The sequence below is a fragment of the Hydra vulgaris genome, chromosome 13, assembly GCF_038396675.1.
Source record: "Hydra vulgaris chromosome 13, alternate assembly HydraT2T_AEP".
Classification (NCBI taxonomy): Eukaryota; Metazoa; Cnidaria; class Hydrozoa; order Anthoathecata; family Hydridae; genus Hydra; species Hydra vulgaris.
Genome location: NC_088932.1, coordinates 34,109,263 through 34,130,000, shown reverse-complemented (window position 1 = coordinate 34,130,000; position 20,738 = coordinate 34,109,263). Strand labels below are relative to the sequence as shown.

The 20,738-nt window shown below is 29.4% G+C and overlaps 1 protein-coding gene across 4 annotated transcripts in view; it reads left to right on the top strand.

Annotated features, from left to right (window-relative positions):
• LOC136089249 (zinc finger protein OZF-like) overlaps positions 1 to 4,841 on the top strand; it is a 20,171-nt gene extending 15,330 nt beyond the window's left edge. For all 4 annotated transcript variants that reach the window (XM_065815082.1, XM_065815080.1, XM_065815081.1 and 1 more), the window contains exons 4-5: positions 2,435 to 2,672; positions 3,740 to 4,841. In XM_065815082.1, the coding sequence (XP_065671154.1) occupies positions 2,435 to 2,672; positions 3,740 to 4,800 (1,299 nt within the window). In that variant the 3' untranslated portion in view covers positions 4,801 to 4,841. The remainder of the gene's footprint in view (positions 1 to 2,434; positions 2,673 to 3,739) is intronic.
• Positions 4,842 to 20,738: the final 15,897 nt, after the last annotated feature.

Sequence of the window (20,738 nt, the reverse complement as noted above, 5' to 3'; positions counted from 1 at the left end):
CCGTTAATGAAGGCAGGTCTAACATTCCATCTCTCATTCATTGGACTGATCTTATTACCTCTCCCAAGGACAAGGCAGAACTATTTGCAAAGAACTTTTCTTTTAATTCGACTCTTGAATGTTATGGTCATTCAAACTTCCATTCCAATTAAACAGGTTAACCCATTGTAGACATTCAAATCACTCTGGCTTTGGTTGGTAAAGTCATATCTCGATTAAATTCTTCTATGGCTTGTGGTCCAGATAACATTCCTGTCATAGTCTTACATAACTGTTCTCCAAAACATTTTTCAATTCTGTCTAAACCATTAAATACCTGACTGAGTCTTGTTTTCCTGTTTGCTTGAAATGGCATCTGTTATTCCATTTATAAAAACTCCAGTGAACATTCTGACCCCTCCAATTACCGTTCAATCAGTCTTCTTTCTGTTATTAGCAAGGTTTTTGAGTCTTTGATTAACAAATTTATCATATCCCATCATGAGTCAAGTAACTTACTGTCAGACAATCAATACAGTTTCCGATCCTCTGGCTCTATGGCTGACTTGCTAACTGATGTGACTGAAAGATTTTATTGTGGAGGCTAGGGCTATTGCTCTTTTCATATTTATGTACTCAGTACACTGTTTAATAGCCCAAGCAATTCCCTCATTACTATTATTAAACCCTAAGCCATAACAAAGGGCTCCAAATGTGGCCTTGGCAATGAACACTAAAAGTACAAACATGCACGCCATTATGGGCAACATGGCACTGTTAATACTTTGATATTTTACAGCTCTTGATGGAATCAGTCTCTCTGAGATCTACCACAGAGTTCGGGGAACCTGTTTACCAGCCAGCCTATAAAATTGAGTTTTAGAGCTGTACCTTCATTAGAAGATAATAGAATGAGTTGCCTAGTCATAAAAACAGAGACACAAGCAAAACCCATGCATTGAGTCAAGAAGATCCAGCATTCAACATCCTAAACTGGAAATGATGTGTTAAAAATACATCTACGCCAGCCTAATAGATGAAGAAGGGGTGCGAGGCTGGTCAACAGGTAGAATCTGTTTGAACCTCAAGTCTTGCCTAGAAGGCCTTCTACAAGGCAGTAGTCAGATGCATTTAACATCTGCCCAAGATGAGTATTTTTATTAAGACAACATCTCTAGCCTTTATTCAACCAAGAGCCCCAAGGCAGGGAGTGTTTAAGTCAGAGTTAGCTTCTCCATTTGACTTGAAATTTTAAATAGTGATCCAATTTTTATTTAATCTGTTGAAGTTATCCAGAATTGTTAATTTTACAGATTGAAGGTTTTTTACTAATTTAATTACGTTGTAGAGAAAAAAATTTAGGGTTGTACTATAATTACACCATATAATTACTCATAATTATGCTGCTAAGGTTGCTTCTCTTTATTGTGCTTGACACTTTCTTACTCCTGATTCTATTCTTTATCTCTATTAATCTCAAATCCGTCCTTGTATGGAATACTGTTACCATATCTGGGGCGGATCTTCCAATGATGCTCTTTTAGAGAAGGTGCAAAAGTGCATTGTAAACATAGTTGGACATGCACTTGGAGCCAACCTCTAACCATTATCACATCGTTGTAATGTTGCTTCACTTTCTCTTTTTTACAAATACTAAAGTTCTAAAGGGCTAGGGCCTCTTGTGTCATCTACTAAAACTTATTCTTGTGTTACTCGTCATTCAATTAAGTTTCATCCTTTTTCTTTGACTGTTCTAAAGTGCTCCAAAAACTCTTATTTGTCTAGTTTTTCTCCTCGAACATCAGTTTTTTGGAGTTTGCTTCCTTCTTCTTGTTTTCCTGATTCATATAATTTGCAATCATTTAAGCTGTCTGTCAAATGTTATCTTTCTCTATAAACTTCATCTTTTTTCTTCCAACTCTAATAGTGGTTGCTTGCAGGCTTGTTGGAAGCAAAGATGTTGAAAATAAAAATAAAAAAAAAGATTATTTATATCATATTATTTGAAATGTTAATTTTAAATAATATTTTCTAAAATGATTACATATTTTGCAATAAAATGATTATATATTTTGCAATAATAAGAGGTAGTTATAGCACAGGAGCAAAAATGTCCTCAAAGGTTAAGGAAAATGAATAAAAAAATAAAAAAATGCTTCAATTCGAACAGATTGATAGTTTTAGAATCATAGATTAGATTTCAAATTTTATTTAAATATATTTTAGCACTTTAAAGATATTTAAGGTTTAGAACACCCTCATTTTTTTCATACTTTATTGTAACTTATGCATCATTGAAGATTTAAAATTTTATTTATTAGTTTATTGAGGAACATTTTTTGATTCTTATCTATTTATAAAATAATTTAAAATTTTGTTTATTTATTTGAATTTGTTTTATTGGAATTATATTCTATATTTTTTAACCAGTTAAAGTTTTTTTTCATATTGTAAGGTGATCAAAGAAGGAAATATTTTGCATTGTGTTGATGGAAAAGATGAGCATCTTAGCAATTGGATGAGATATATAAACTGTGCACGTATTGAAAAAGAACAAAATCTTAAATCTGTTCAATATCATGGGGAAATTTACTACTATATTTACAAACAAATTGACATTGGAACAGAGCTGCTTGTTTGGTATGGAGATCAATATGCAAAAGATCTTGGTATTGAATCTGATTCAAATCAAAGTAATTAAAATTTTTTTTTAATGAAATAATTACCATGCATTATTCAGTTTTTGGATCATTCCATGTCATATGTATAAAAGTTGTTTGAGCGCTCTTATTGCTTATAGAAAAATATTTTAAACATTTAACACAATTTGCAAAAAATCCCGCTTTTTTACAAATATTCCTATGATGTCATATTATACGTAATTAAACTAACATAATGGGTAACAAAACGGTAAAACCTTTCATAAACAAAAGAAAGTGTAAATTATTTTGGGAAACATGACGCTTAAAACATATTTTTTACTAACATAACGGTAAACATAACGCTAAATTTTTCACTAACCGTTATGTAAACGTTATGTTAGCGTTATATTTTTTACAGTGTATACGCTAAAAAACCATTCAATAATATATTTGTTATCATTAGTATTCTGTAATATATTGTATATGTTTAAAAACTATACAATATTCTGCAATATATTTTATATGCTATAAAACCATTCATTAATGTATTTTTTATCATTAATATTCTGTAATATATTATATGAGCTAAAAAATTATTCAATATTTTTTAGTATATTATATATATGCTAATAAACCATTCAATATTATTTTTTTTGTCTATTAAATTAAAAATGATATTACAGTTAGACTTAACAAAATAATTCGAGAAAATGTTTAGCGTATCTTAATCGTTACCATTTGTTGCAATTTACTTTGCGATTTTCGATCCAAAACTCTATAATCACTGAATAGTATATAGAATTAAGAAAGTTCAATCAGACTAACATCTCACTTAAATCAAAAACTGAATTAAACTTATTTTAAATTGTCTTGCCAATGTCTCAACAAGGTTGGTCTAATAATTAACCGTGATAACTTTTCTAAAAAAAAAATTTTTTATCAACCTAGTAGATTGCAGTGGGCTTAAATATGCAAACTTGTTGTTATAAAAAAAAAAAAAATTATTGAATATTGCATTTTAGTTTTGTTAACGATTTTAGATTTCCCTTTCTATAGAAAATTATTTGTCCCATTATTTTTGCTTATGTTTTAACGATTTTTGATTTTCTTTTCTTTAGATAATTGTTTGTGCAAACATTGTGGCTTATCTTTCACCACTGACGAATATTTAAATGCGCACTCTCGGTATTGCATAAAAGTTCAAAAAAATGAGAGTCTAGAAAGTTCAAGTGCTGATGAAACTAATAAATTTAACTCAGATTCGGACTTATCTAATTTCAACGACAACGAGGATGAATATTCAAGCGATACTTCTAATGTGGCATTTAAATGTAAACACTGTGCTTATGAATGTGCACAAAAAAAAAATTTGCATTTACATGAACTGACACACAATAACGATAAACCATTTAAATGTACTCATTGTGATTATAAATGTTCATGGAAGGCACATTTGATACTGCACGAACGAATTCACACTAGAGAAAAACCATTTAAATGTAGTTATTGTAGTTACGAATTTTTAAGCAAATATCGTTTAACGTGTCATGAACGAACACACACTGGCGAAAAACGATTTAGATGTACTTATTGTGATTATGCATGTGCGCGTAAAGAACGGTTAATATTGCACGAACGAACTCACACTGGAGAGAAACCATTCAAATGTAAAAGTTGCAGTTATCAATTTGCAAGCAAATATAGTTTAGCATCTCACGAGCAGACTCACATTGGTGTAAAATTGTTTAAATGTACTTATTGTGAATATAAATGCGCGCGAAAAAATAATTTGAAGTTGCACGAAAAGACTCATACTTCTAAGAAACAATTGAAATGTAGTTACTGTGATTTTGTGTGTACCCGAAAGACAAATTTAAAACTGCATGAGCTAACTCATACTGGTAACAAAGCATTGAAATGCTCTTTTTGTGATTACGAACATACAAATAAAAACACTTTAATGCTGCATGAGCGAAAACACACTGGAGAGAAACCATTTGAATGTACTTTTTGTGATTATAAAAGTGCGCGAAAAACGCATTTAACTCGTCACGTACGAACGCACACGGGTGAAAAACCTTTTAAATGTGCTCACTGCGACTATAAATGCATTGAGAAAACGAGACTAAAATTGCACGAAGCAACTCATACTATTAAAGAACTCCATAAATGTAGTTAATGTGATTCTTAATTAGTAAAGATAATACGAATAACAGTTAATATCAATATTATATTATATAAACTAGATGTCTAACTTGCGGGATTTTATTGGACAAAAAATGAAGCCGCTTTTTTTTGTTTATAACTGAAGCTGAAGCCGAAGTGTGGAATAAAAGTTAAAAATGCAAGTCTAAAGTTTCCAATAAGTAAAAGATAATTCAAAAACACGTTTTAATAATTATAAAATACTTATAAAAGCTTTTTTATGTTTATTAAAAAGTTTTTTAATTCATAAAAATACTTTAAAAGCGTCTGTCGTTTAACTTTTTTATTCAAAACTTTATTCGAAAATTAATTAAGGAATCAAACTATTATTTTACAAGTATTCTAATTTTCGCTTAACACTTTTACATAAATAGTATTTAGATATAAAATATATTTACTTCATTTTAGAAAAAAAAAGTTAAAAATATTTGTTTTTAAATTTAATCCGGCATTTGTAAAAAGGGCAAAAGCGGCTTCACTTTTCGGATCGAAGTTAGACATCTAGTTATACAATATATCATTGGTTAATGTACAAACATTGCTATAGCCGCTTGCCAGTCTATGTCACCGGTTGCCAGTCTATGTCACAGTCTATGTCAGACGGTTGCCACCGTCTGTTGCCAGTCTCTATCAACTGCCGAATGCCGTTCCTTGTCAACCGCTGCTTGCTGAAATAACCGTCAATCTCCGGTTGCTGGTCGTTGCCCAAAAAATCTTAGGGTTTTTGCTACGGCTACGAATAGGGTTTTTAAATTCACATCAGTTGTACGTTTTTTTCACGTTTTTTCTATCGCGTTTAAAAAGTTTTGAATAATGCTTTAAATTTGAAATGTAATGTGAAAATCATACTTTGTTTATTAAAGTTATCTTTATTTTAATAAAAAAAACATTTTAAAATTTTTTAAGAATGTTTTTTATAACCAATATTGATGACACCATTTTGGAAAAGTAAAACTGAAAACAATGTTCTCATAATTTTTATTTAGATTTTTATATAATAATATAAATAGTTTTATCTGTTAAACTTTTTTTGGAGTTTTAAATAAATGATGTATTTAATTTTAGATAAATTAAATTAATACATCACGCAGTTTATGCTACCACAGTTAATGAAGTACTAGCGAATGAAACATAAGTTTTCACTTTCCTCACAGTTCGAAGTGGAATATTAACAATAGACTCCAACTAGGTAAACTAGAAGTTAGTATCACTTTTTAGAATCAAAATTTTGAAGTTTTGCAAATAAACATTTTAAATCTGCGCATTTATTGAATTTTACATTTGATAAGTTTTTTTGATAATTTTTAAGCATTTAATACAAAATACAATTCCCAACAAACCAATAGGAGAGATCGGTTGCCACAAAGTTTATTTCTAAAAATCTAGATAGGATTTAGAATTTTTGAATTGTGCAACAGAAACCTTAATAAAAAAAAGCTTGATAATAAAAACCTTAAATCTATTTTTAGCATGAAGAAAAAAAGTTCTTTGTTCACATGTGTCTTTAATATGTAAAATTTGAACTTCACATACTTAAAATTTTTCTTTTTCTAAACAGAAGTTATTGCAAGTAAGTTTTCTAAACGGAAGTTATTACAGATAAGTTTTCTAAACGAAAGTTATTACAGATAAGTTTTCTAAACGGAAGTTATTACAGATAAATTTACATGTGTCAAAAAAATAAATAAATGGGGATGGTTGTCACGTTTGCCTCGACTGCGCACGTTGTTTTTTTAAACCGCTTAATCAAATTCTTGGTTAGTGCTATATAATGTAGTTTAAAAGTACGACATCGCAATCTCCCAAAGATACTTTGAGCTGTTTTTGCTGCAATGGATATTTACTCATTAAATTCTGATATTTTTACTGATGCTGATTATTGTCCTAATTATGTAACTGATTGCCCAAGTCCATCTTCACATGCTGATTCAAATAAAAAAATCTGCCAACCGTATTCAGTTCAAATAGAACCACCGAATAAAAGGTTTAAAAAGATTTACTTGGTACAAAAGTTAAATGGAGTTGAATCGAATTACCAAAGATTTTGGAAAGATTCATCAAGAAACACAGTTTTTTTTGAAAAGAAACACGAAAAATGGTTAAATCAAAAGTTTGAAATAGACTTTTCGTCATTGGAATTGGCATTAAATATAAAAGGCCGACCAAAAAAAGATTTTGATGATATAAATAAGAGAAGTAAACGTCGGATAATCGCAGGAGAGCATACAAATTTTGATTTAATTGAAAAATCATTGCTTATAGCCCGTAGAAAAGTATATAATCAAAAAGATTTTTCTTTATTCAATGTGTTTACACATGGCATCAAAAATCTTAAAGATTCACATCATATGTTTGTTCAGTGACAAACGACAACGATAAAATGACAGCTAAAGAAGCGGCTGCAATAATAGTTGATGTAGATCTTAGCGTATCTGGCTATAAACGAATCCAACAGGCATCTAAAATTAGATATCCATCTTATTCAACAGTTGAAAAAGCACTTAAGTTGTGTGGTCCACAGGATAATTACTTGGAAGTCAGTGATTTAAGAGTCAAAGTAGATTTACAAGCACTTATGAATCATACCACAGAAAGAATTGTAAAAATGAGGCAAAAAGAAATAATGGATTATTTGGATATCAGTAACAAACTAAGTGAAAATATGTTGCTTTTAAACAGTTGGGGTATGGATGGATTTACTGGGCAGGTATTGTATAATCAAGCGTTTTCCGATTCTGTTGACAGTCAAGATTCAAGCATGTTTGCAGTTGTAACAACACCTTTGAGGCTTAGTGTGTCAAATTCAAAAAATGACTCTTTATAGACCAACTTAATGCCTCTTAGTGTAAGATTTTGTAGGCCAATTGAACTTCATTTCATCAAAGAAACTGCCAAAGTCGTTTTAGGAAAAAAGCGTCAAATAGAAAATGAAATTTTGGACTTGCATTCAGTGAGTATTGAATTGGTTAATGGAAAGTTTGTTATTATTGATTTCAATTTTATTTTAAGCATGATTGATGGAAAGGTTTTAGCAGTTATAACAAACACATCGTCAACGCAGTGCTGTTGCATTTGCGGAGCTACATCAACTGCAATGACTTGTTTGAAGAACTTTCTAAGTGGATTTACAGCAAAAAATGGTACACTTATCTATGGGATATCTCCGTTACATGCTTGGATAAGATTTTTAGAGTGTCTTATACATATTTCATACCGACTCGAATTAAAAAAATGGAGAGTTACCAAAGAACTCAAAACAGTATACGATAACAAAAAGAAATTTATCCAGCAATTATTGTTCAAAAGGAAAAATCTCCGAGTTCATTTTCCTGCAGATAGTGGAGCAGGAACATCTACCACCGGAAATGTTTGCAGAAAAGCGTTCTCTGAGCCAAAAGAACTAAGCAAAATATGAAAGAATTGATAAAACAATTATTAAAATGTTCAAAAATATCTTAATTGCAATAAATTGTCAGCAAACATTAAATCCAGAGTTATTTGAGCTATACTGTAAAACAGTATACCGTCGATATTTAGATCTGTATGATTGGTATAAAATGCCGTCAACAGTTCACAAAGCTCTTGCACATGGAGCAGAAATAATGATAAACTCGCCAGTTCCCTTGGGAGTTTTAGCCGAGGAAACATCTGAATGCCGAAACAAATATTACAGACGACATCGCGAACTACATGCTCGTAACTGTTCAAGACAAGCAAATTTTAAAGACGTCTTTAACCGTGCAATGAGATCATCCGATCCTTTTATTAGTTCTATCTCCTTGGAATCTAGACGGACGAAGAAAGTTGTGCTCAAACTTTCAAAAAAAGTAAAGAGTTTTTTAATTTTAGGAGTGGACAAAAAGGAATCAATAAAACTGACAGATCTAGAATCCTCAGACTTAGAATTATCTGAACCTACAGAAATTATTAACTTGGCATATGAAATAATGAACGATTTAGAAACTACTAATGAAGATTATTTGGAAGATGAAAACATTGACGTGTGAAATAAATATAGCAATATTAAAAGTAAAAATTATGAAAAATTATCACTTTGAAGAAAGTTTTTTAAATGTTCTCTTTTTAAAAATTAAAACAAGTTTGTACCCTTTTGTAGAAGTACTAGTGTCCTCTTAGGTATTTATGGCCTACACAATTTACTAATTAGGTCTGTGAGGTCTAATGTTTACAAGATGCCTGCTCCAACGAAACAATATTAATAATAAATAATATAATCAGTGGTGCGGCTAGTTGTTCGGAATGTCCCTAAAAAAACAGTCATTAGGGCCCAACAAATCTTAAAAGTTTTTCCTTCCTTAAATTTAACTATAAAAAAAAAAAAAAAAAAAATTAAAATTTGTCCTTTTATAAAAAACTTTTAAAATTGGGTCAAAACGCAGCGTCCAGATGTTTGAACTAAATAAGTTAATAAATTAGTTTAAATGACATAAAGATAAAAAAAAATTAAATAAAAGTTATTACTTTCTTCAAAACTATTTTTGGCCACCCGTTTGTATAAAATTACGACATAGTGCAATGGTAAGGAAGGAGGCAAGAACTTCCTAGAGAAATGCTCTTGCGCCGTAATCTGTAATAGGACTGCAAAGACTGATGGGAACACTTTAATAACTACAAAAAAACAAAAAAAAAATGTTTTTTTTAAATCAATACAAAAGTTAAATTTTTGTGTAGATAATACCACTTTAGTTATATAGAATATAGAGACATTTTTGTTTTCGGATTTCCAATATATTATTACTCATAAGGGAGTTTAGCATTTATATTTTTATGGCAAAAAGCTGTTTCATTAAAAAACAGTTTCATTCCAAATACCAACAACAAAAAAGTTGCTTAAAATATATAATATAGATGCACACGCTGCCTGGTACTCAGGAATTTTTTAAAAATCCTTTATACTGTTTATTGGATATAGTTCATATGTACGAAATCTAGAAATCAAATTCTAACACACGATGTCTTGCAATTTAATAGTTAAACTTTTTAATAGAGTGGGAAAATGTTCTTTAGGAAAACATTCAGATTTTCTACTTTGTTTTATCTACTCGCCTAATACCTGTTTCCATTGGACTGTAGACAATACATTTAATGACTGCATTATATGCGTGACGTTTTGTGGCGATATAAAAAAGTAAGCATTGTGCTCCTTGGCTAGTTTAATAACGTCTGCATTAAAATGAAAACCAAGTTATTTTATAAAAGAAGTCTGGGTCCATTAAAATGTTAAACATTTGGAAAAAAGCATATTTTAAACCACTTACCGTGTTAGGTAATACTTTTACCCTGACACCTTGGAACTAAAACTAATTATAAGTCATGCTATAATTAGTATCTAAATAATAAATTGGATAAGTTTTTTTTTTAACTTACAAATTTTTATTTTTATAGTATATGTCAGCATCTATAGTATATGTCAACTAAACTATCAACCAAAGTATTTTATAGTATATGTCATCCAAAAAAGGTATGTTTTTTTATATTTTAATTGAAACACAACTTTATGCCTATTAACTTTTCAATATAGTCTTCTTTTGTTTTCTAAAATTACTTTCAGATATACAATATTATGACTGATAAATTTAGGATTATTTTGAGAACCTATTAGGAAACATATTAGGAGTTTCCATACTTAAGATTGTTATCAGAACTTGTTTGTTGAAGAATCATTATAGTTTTAGTATGAGAAAATATATTATTAAATTTTATTAAGTTTTCAAAATAGCTATTTATAACAATCATAAATTTAGTTATAGTTATATTTTTTTATAAATTGAAACATAATTTTATTCTTATTTTGTAGTTGTCTTTCTGTTTTCTTTCTGTTGAAACATGGTTTTAATTAAGTTAATTTATATGATGTGATTTTTACTGTATTAATCATTATTCAACAGTTAAAGAAAAACAAGAATTCTACATAGTGATAAAAACAACTTTGTTTACTGGTAACAATACAAACCGATTGTTAAGATTAATTGTGTTACAGCTTTTTGTACAACTGTGTTGTTTTTTGTCATTAAAAATAGTAACTTATGTTATACTCATAATAATTTGTTTTTTTAACTTTTTAAAACTAAGTGCTTTGGAAGTACTGTCTGTCTGTCTCTTAATTTTTTTTTCGGATTTCTAGAAGTTGTTAAACCTTAATACAATTTTAATTTTATTAGCAACTGTCGCTGAAAACATGTTTTATTATGAACAGATTACTTTATCATTGTTTCATGTAAATAACCACCATGAATGACATTCTATGACCATGGGTTAGTTAAACTATCATTCAACCAGGTTTGCTTTAAACCAATTTCATGGATTACATCTTGATAACTACTTTTGAATTTTTTTTTTTATGCATCATTAAAATTAATTCACCATGAAGCTTAGCTTTACAACCAAACTAATTGGCCAGCCTACCTGAACAGTTGAATTCTCTTGATGAGCAATGCCTGTTCTACTTGATGGCCAGCTTGCTCACCGATTTAATTGAACAGGACAGAGAGGTAAAAAGTCTTTCGAAGTTCGATTTCGTATTTCTTTTTTTTTTAATAAGTTAAGCAATATATTAAAAAAAATTCCTGGTTTGAATTTTTTACTTAATTTATTACAGTGTTGTTTTATGGCTACCATAGGTACAATAAGTTTAATCCCAAACACAAAGAAATGCACTTTAGAAGACTTTACAAAAGAGTTATCAGAATGATTATCTAACACAAAGAAGTGCACTGTAGAAGACTTTACAAAAGAGTTATCAGAATGGTTATCAAACGCTTCAGATTTTTGTACCAACGGTTGAGGGTCGATATGCCATCACGAAAAGTTCAAAAATTGATGGACAGTCAATATCCATTAACGTCATTAAGATAAATTGTTATTGTTTATTATTTTTCAAATATAAATAAATTTTAAAAGTTCACCAAAATTTGTAATAGGGGAAAACGGGGTGAGATGGGACATGGGGTGAGATAGGACTTGGCAATATCTCAGTGAAAAATTTAATAAAGCAAAAGTTTTTTATATATGTTATATGTTTGCAATAGTTTCTTCATATTATTGTGTTTTTAAGTTTCAGAAGTATTTTTTTTTCGGATTATTTGCGAATATGTAAAAATCTAACAATTTTTCTGGATTTTGAAGACATCATTAATATAAAATATTTATGTGTTGTTTGCATATACTTTTATGTTTATGATTTTTAATTATTCACTATTGTTTTATTTAACTACTGAAAAAATATAATTAGCATATGGCTACGAGAACTATATAAAATAAAGGTTTTATCACACCTACTAGTGATGAGGTGACTTGGGACAGGAGAATTGGGGTGAAATGGGACACTGTTCAATTTAATCATTTTTTTAATTTACTGTACTTTAACTTTTACAATCAATATTTTTGTAAAAAAGCAAGTGAACAGAAAATTATGTTTATGTTTATGATAAGATTTCAATGTTTACTTTATAGTAAAGTGTTTTTTATCATAGAAAATAATAATAATTATATTTGATTTCTTTGTTAAATAATAATAATTATATTGGATTTGTTTGTCCTGAAGACATCTTTCACAGTAAGTATTGTTTTAATGCCAATCATTTTTGTATTTTAAATTCAGTTTAAATAACGTTCTTCACTATTAGCCTTATTAAATTTAATCACATTATAAGTTTTATAGGGTTGTGATACTATTTTATTTTCACTAAAATAAATTTAAAATTTATAGCCTAATCTGGATTTTAGTTAATGCAATTAAAAAGAGCATAATTTTTTTTAATAATAGAGTGAGTAATATGAGTAATAATTTTTCAGATGCCAAGAAAGTACAAACGAGTGACATGTCGGTTAAAGCCTGATGCTCATACAATAAAAGCTGCTGTGATGGCTGTCGAATCTGGCAGTTTATCACTACGAGCAGCTGCACAAGAGTATACAATTTCAAAATCAAGTTTACAGCGTAAAATAAAGGTTAATAAAGAAACTTCTTACAGTAACTTATACTTTGATGAACAACATAAATATATTTTTAATAAGACACAAGAAGATGAACTTTCAATATATCTTCGTCAAGCATCTAATATGCATTATGGACTTGATGTTAGAGAAACAAAGCAACTTGCATATCAATATGCAATTAAAAATGACATTAAAATACCAGAAAACTGGAAAAAGAGTGAAACAGCTGGAACTGAATGGTTTTATTTATTCTTAAATCGTACAAAATTATCTATTCGTACGCCAGAAGCTACCGGCCTCAGTCGAACAACTAGTTTCAATCGTACAAATGTAGATAATTTCTTCAAAAACCTTGACAGTGTGCAGAAGCGCTATAACTTTTCTGCTGATTGCATTTACAATATTGATGAAACAGGTCTGACAACTGTTCATAAGCCTGTGAAAGTGATTGCTGGTAAAGGAGTAAAGCAAGTAGGACAGGTAACTTCTGTTGAAAGGGGAACCCTAGTTACAATGGTGGGTTGCATTAATGCCCTTTGAAATTTTATTCCGTTTTTGATATTTCCTCGTGTCCATTTTTGTAGCCATATGCTTAAAGGTGCACCAACAGGTACAAAAGGTGATGCTAATCCTAGTGGATGGATGAATACAGAAATTTTTTTGAAATGGTTTGATCATTTTGTGGAGTATGGACATCCTAGCAAGGATCATCCATTACTTTTAATAATGGACAACCACAAAACTCATATATCGATTGAACTGATATATAAAGCTAAGGAAAGCAATGTTGTGCTCTTGACATTGCCACCCCATTGCAGCCACAAACTCCAACCACTTGACAGATCAGTATTTGGGCCATTAAAGAAATTTTACAATTCAGCATGTGATTCATGGTTAAAGGCACATCCAAATACTCCTATGACGATATATGACATTTCTGAAAATTTAGGAATAGCTTAGACGAGAGCCTTTATTTCCCAAAACATTCAAAATGGTTTTAAAGCAGCTGGCATTTTCCTGTACGATCCATATGTTTTCAGTGATGTCGACTTTTTATGTTCTTATGTATCTGATCGACCAATTCCAACAAATGACAATTCCGACAAACAAACAATCCCCACATCACTGTGTATTGTATCTGAAGTTATTAATGAAATGAAACAGCAAATCAGCACTTCTGCCTACCATTGGACAGCAGAAGATATAAGGCCATTTCCAAAAGTGGGTGAAAGGGTGGTAAAGAGAAAAAGTGCAAAAAGAAAATGTTCTTGGTCTCTGGTATTGACTGACACACCAACAAGAAGTGAACTAGTTAAATTTATCAGAATGTAAACGAAAAAAAAGAAGATAAAGATAAGAAAAAGAAAAAAAGTTACCCCCTCAGACATCAACGTAATTTTGACTCAATTTAAACATCAAGCAACCTGTTGAACAAAGTTACAAATGCATTTAGAATAGTATTTTATTTTTGTTAAACATAAATAAATTTTTTGTATTGTTATGTTTTATAAGGAGTAGAATAAACAATAAAATAATGCTTAAAATTATTTGTTTCTATTTTTGTCGCATTTCACACCAACCATTGTCCCATTTCACCCCAACATGGGGTGACATGGGACAAACAGTGTCACTTTAAAAAACTAAGCCCTTGAACTTAATTTGATGGTTAAATAATGGGTTTAATATATTCAATATTCAATATTCAATAATTTAATATAAATTTATATTTTGAATTAATATTTATATTCAATAATTTAACATGTCAATTTATTGGACTATAGTTTTAAACCGATTTGTATGGTTTTTGTGGAGAATTCAAAGCGCAGCACGCAAGCAAATTTTTTTGTCCCATCTCACCCCGTTCCCCCCTAGTTTGTGTAAAAAATAATATTTCAATTTTTGTGCAGATAAATATTATAAATACATCGTATATTAAAAAATTAAAATCGGATAGGAAAATTGAAAAAGAAAACCTAGCCACACCCATATAGGAACCATTTGGTCGCAATGCGGTAACCATAATAGCAAAAAAAGGAAATATCTGGGATACAGATAGATATCGCAGCAGGTTGCCCTTATGGCTCTCATACAGTGCCCTCGGACAGCTCCCTCTAGAATCCCGTTGAGATTCTTGAGCGTAAAATACATAGGCCTCCTTCTGCACCCATGTGTCTTGGTTGGTTGGGTTTCTTGTTGACAGTTAGAGGATTTTCTGAATCACTTTTTATGTATTCTTTTAAACGTAGTTATTTTTAAAATGCAAATCCCCATTTCTTAAAAAAAAATAGTCTCAAATTTTTTTTTTACTTGACATTTTTAATTTACAGAAATTCTAAAACTGATCAAACAGCGTGAAATTATCATTTTCAGTATTTTTACTTAAACTATAATTTTTATCCCAGCTCAATTTTGAATTTTTAGAAAGAAGTATCCGATCAATACTTAAATTTGAATTCAGTAAAAGAATTCGGCCATTTTTAAAGGTAAGCAGAACATAAACTGTAGATTTGCAAGACATGTCAAAAATAAATCACACTCTTGGTCTTGCCCAACCTTCTTTTAGATTTCGCAATATTGATTTTGTTTTCAGTGATACAAATTTTTCTTCTTCAATGTTCTTAATAATTGACTTCAAGAATTCATACAATCTACAGTTTCAATTTGTTTTCATTTATCTAAAAAGCTGCGTATATAAAACTTTATCAAGTTTATACGATATTGAAAACAAATTAAATAAAGAAAAGACAATGTTACAATGCTTTAAAAAATATTTTGATTAAATTTTGTTTTTAATTTATAGTACCAACTACATCTGGCTTGAAAAAAAACTATGGTAACGTTAATTACTTAATCAAAAAACCATTCAGTTAAGTTTTAAATGAAAATCTAGACATTTGTGGCCAAGTAAAGAAACTTCGCTGGAAAGGTTTTTTAATAAAAAAAGAGGGCAGATCCGAGGAAAAAAGGACTTATTATAACCCTGTTTTAGTTTATCTTCTTTGTTACAAATTTATAATATTTTTTAAATATAGTTATAACTTGTTTTTTCTTCAATGCGTGTGTCTGTTCTAAATGTTGCAATTATTCTTGCAGCATTGCAATATCCAAAGGCAATTTTAAGGTCGGGGCGGGGGTTTGGAACCAAAAAGGTAGTTTCCAAGTTTTAGTCGGTTATTTTATGAACTAGTCTGCTAGTCGGGTATTTGACACAAGTCATTAGGGTAAATTTTAGTTTTGAGGACCTTTTTTTTTTTTTTGAAGTTAGTCGGTACTTTGGAAGGATGCACCTCCCCTCATTTTATTTGTAAAATCGCCTCTGGCAATACCAAATGGATTTTATGTTTTTAAGGTTCTAGATCCCAAAAAAAAGAATTTCAATTTATTAATAATTTTAATGATTTTTTATTTTTGATGTGAAATACTAACATTATTTTAATAATGACCAGCAATAACATAATAGTTTGTATGGGCTTCACTTAATCAGTCACTGCAAGTTCTAAGCTGTCGCAGAGAAGAAATAACATTTATTTCTTAAATGATTTAATCTGATTTGCTGGCTATTTTCAGCAATCAAAAAAGGGCTACTTTTTTCAAGTCTATTATATTTAGTTATTTTGTTAGCATATAAAGTGGTAAGATTGTTGCAAAGATCATTAATCTATATAGTAAAGCTGAGAAACAACATGAAATCAAGAATCAAATTTTGTAGTACACAAGAGGTTACTGAAAATGAAGAAAGTGTTATCTATGGATAAGTGTTATCAAGGATGAATACAGTGTTTAGAAAGTAATGATAAATTATTTTGAAAATTTTACCAACATTGTACGAGGTCACAGGAAAACTTTTCTATAACAGCAATTAACATTGCTGTTATAAAAGAGTCCAGACTTTATCGAAAGTCTATTATATGTCAAAAGTAATGTTTCTGAAAAGAAAAGATTTAGGCATATTTTAATTAATTTAGAGACTTTAGAAGAACTTTAGAAAAGACTTTTGAAGAGAGTTTTAAATTAATCTTTTGAAAAAAGATTAATTTAAAAAAATAAGTATTTGTGTTGTATTTTTTGTCGGAAAAAACGTAGACACGCATTTTTATAGATGAAAGCTGCATTCAAAGCGCCTTATGAAAGAACAACACAACAACAACAACAAAAAGCTATTTATTTTCCGTAAATCATTTCTACGATAGTTTTGGTAATAGTAATAATAACAATAATAATAGTAATAATAATAATAATATATTATAATATTATAAGATAAAAAAAAATTAATACAAATTATAATAATAGTAATAATAGGTATGTTTACAATAATTACTAATATTATAATGGTAGTTATGAGCATAAAATTATTTATAATAATAAGTTAATGATATATTTAAGATAGTGTCACTCATACAGAAATCTGATCAAAGGAGTGACACCAATTTTTAAACATGAGATAAGTAATAATAAATAAAGACATGCATTGAAACATATGGACCGTAAACACATAGATTAAAGCTCATAGTAAATACATTAAAACAAACATGTAGAAATCATAATTTGCAGGTTTTGATAATAAAAAAAATAAAAAAATAAACAGTAAATAAAAGTACTGATGAGAATTGTAGTAATGACGAAAATGAACATTAAAAGATTATTTTAATCGTAAGGATAAAAGTTAGAATAAAAAGTTTTTCTGAATTTTTCAGAATACAAAACAATAACAAGTAAATTAACTTCAATTTTTCTCAATGAATTTTTCCAAAAATTTTATTTTTACTCTATGAAAATCAATAGTTTGACTTTTATTAAAAAAAAATTTACTTTATTTCATATTGTAACTATTTTTGTGTTATTATTTTTTAAAAGACCACATAACATTTGAAGCAATTATTTTACAACTAGCTCCAGATGTTTTGCAGTCTTTTCTTTAACTTTTACACAAAAATCATCAATTTAAATCGCTCATCCAAATATTTTATTACCTGTCCCTTTTTACGAATTCACTAACTTAAAAACTTTATTAAAATATAAATAAAAATCTACTCAAAATGGACCTAATTTGTCAGAGCTACAATAATATAAGTGACGAGAATTCAGAAAATAAAAATAACAAGGAATCACAGTGTTAAATAAAGTACCATCACAAGAAATTTCACGAAAGACAGAAAAGAAAAGATTCTGAGATTAAAAGAAAATCAATACATAAAATTATATTGGAAGACTGCAATTGCAAACATGAATGTGTTAAAAATATCGATAACGATAGAAGACATGAAATTAATGATGGTCTCTGGAGTAAATCGTTGAAAAACCGCTACAATTGAATCTCTAAAAACGTTCAAAACGCAAATTTTACCCAAAAAATGAATAATAGCAAATCCAAAAAGTTCAAATTTTGCTAATTTTTGGTTGGTGACTATGATGTCAACTATTTAGTATGACTATAATGTCAACTATTTAGTATGCTAAAAATCTTAACACTTTAAGATCGAAAAGTACAAATAATGAAATGATTAGTCGAGCTTTTGAACAAACAATTTAACGACAGCTAAACATAGAAAAGATAAAGTAGAAGAATTAGTTGCACACGTAATGAGCTACTCACCAGTCCCATCACATTACAAGCGTAAGCACTGCCCTAATCAACTATATCTTCCTACCGATTTGAACGTAAAGAAAATGTTGGGGGACTTCAACAAGTACAATAATGTTGTTTGCTCTGAACCAACAAACAGAAAAACTATAAAAAAAATTAAATATTTCGTTCGCAAATCAAACAAAGGAAGAGTGATACACATGCTTTCAGTTTTTTACACATTGTGGAGAAAAAAATCATTCTAAATTAACTTTAGCTCCAGACTGTAAAGATTGGATGACATGAAGTATTCATATAAAAGGGTCGAAGATGAAGGATAGTGACAATGGACTTGGAAAAAGTAATTATGCAACCAAGAATGGAAAATCTTAAAGAAGCAAGGTTTTTTTAGCAATTAACAACATTTGTGCCAACTGGAAAAACGAAGGAAAGTGTAGTTTTAATTGTTTGGCATGAAGAAATTACGAGGTGGTGCAAAGAAGTGCTAATTTCTAAATATTATTTGTTTTTACAAGAATATAGGGACAAATTTGAAATCACTATTTGGTATGACAATTGCTTCGCTCAAAATTGGAGTTTAGTGATGTTTCTAATATATATGATTAATGGCAATGAAATCGCAACCAACAAAATCAAATTAAAATATTTTGAAAGTGGTCACACATTTATGAGTTGTGACTCATTTTATCATTTAATAGAAAGCAGCAAAAAATAGAATTTCAATGAAAAAAAATGAAATTTTAAGAAATTTAGGAGAAGAGGTGGCGATTGCCCCTTCTGAACCCCCGCCCCCCTTGTTATTACGCCAGTGATATTATTTACGCTATACTTTGAAATTCCTAATAATTAATTATTGTTTTATTATAACAATTATAATTATTGTTATAATAAAACTATATTTAACTGTTGAGAATTTCAAAACATAGTAAAGTTGAATCATTTTTCTAAAATCAATGCATAAGGCGTTTTGAAAAAAATTTAAACAATTTCAAGCAGATATTATTTTTAGGGCGTTTTTTGAAACTAGTAATCTTTATGAACTTTTTCATAAATTTTAAAAAGTAATTATTCAATATCGTTTGAATTTTTTGATTTTAAGGCATTTTGAAAAACGGCTATAGATCAGCCAAGTCCATCAAAATTTATACTTTGTAACAGAGTTTTTTTAGTTGTCATTAAACAGGAATTAGTACTAATGTAGGCTACAAGGAATTAGTAGCACCAACAATGGTAGGAACTATCATGGACGGAAAACTATTTAGAAAACTAAAGTTTTTTCTCTGCAGACTCGTAAGCAGAAATCCTTTCTTTCAAGCACATTTTTAACTTATCTATGATAAGTTAAAATGTAATATTAAAGGAAAAAGTGTTTAATTCAAAATTTATTACTGCTTCTTACAACCACTTTGTTCTCTTTGTTCTCACCAACTTTAATTTTGCGCATCTTCTTAATTGTATTTTTATGCTTTTACTGCTTAGGAATAATGCTTTAGAATGCTTTAGAATCTTTTGACATTCATGAATGTCAAAAAAATCTTTACAAACCGATATCACATACTCCAGAAGAGCCTAAAACAACCGCACAATAAGAGCTAAATCTGCACTTTTATCCATAAGTTTGATGCTAATAGCATCAAATTGTAACGTGGTTCTGTGCTGTCATAAACGCAACATCAAATATCTGTCATAAACATCAAAGTTCCGTCATAAACGCAACATCAAAAGTTTTTTTTTAAAAGTCTAGCTGCTTTATTTTGCATCTGACGTTTATTATTTTTATCTAAAACAATTGATTCTAGAATTGATTGTAGAGAAATGTTTAGTAGAAATGGCTCTTGCTGATTACCTTGTCCCACTCAGACTTCTAATGATAACTTGCCTTTCTTTTCCTGCACCACTTACAAGACAAGAACAAATTGTCTGTCATATCTAGTTGAAAATGCACAGAAATTATAAAGGCATTGAAGAAATCCAAAGAAATCGAATGCAGTCTCACACCTGTCAACAGCATTTACACCAACTAAATTTAAAGAATGTTCTGCACAAAAAATAGTGTCAATGTTTGAGTTCTCATTTTTCAGTAGTGCTTACAGGCCGTTTTACTTTCCAGGCTAGTTAGACAAATTATCATATGACCAGCCACGAGCATTGTTAATGTTTAGGCCAAGCTCGTTTGATCATTTCTTGACTGCATTAGCCACAGCCTTTGCATTATGCTCACAAGAAGACTCAAATCTAATAAATTTTTCTTTCACAACAACTTCCTCGCTCACAAATCGAATGATTATTGCAAATTGGTCACAGTGTGCAATTTCAGGTGATGGGTCAACAATCAATGAAAAGATTTTTAGCACTGGATACTTCGCTAC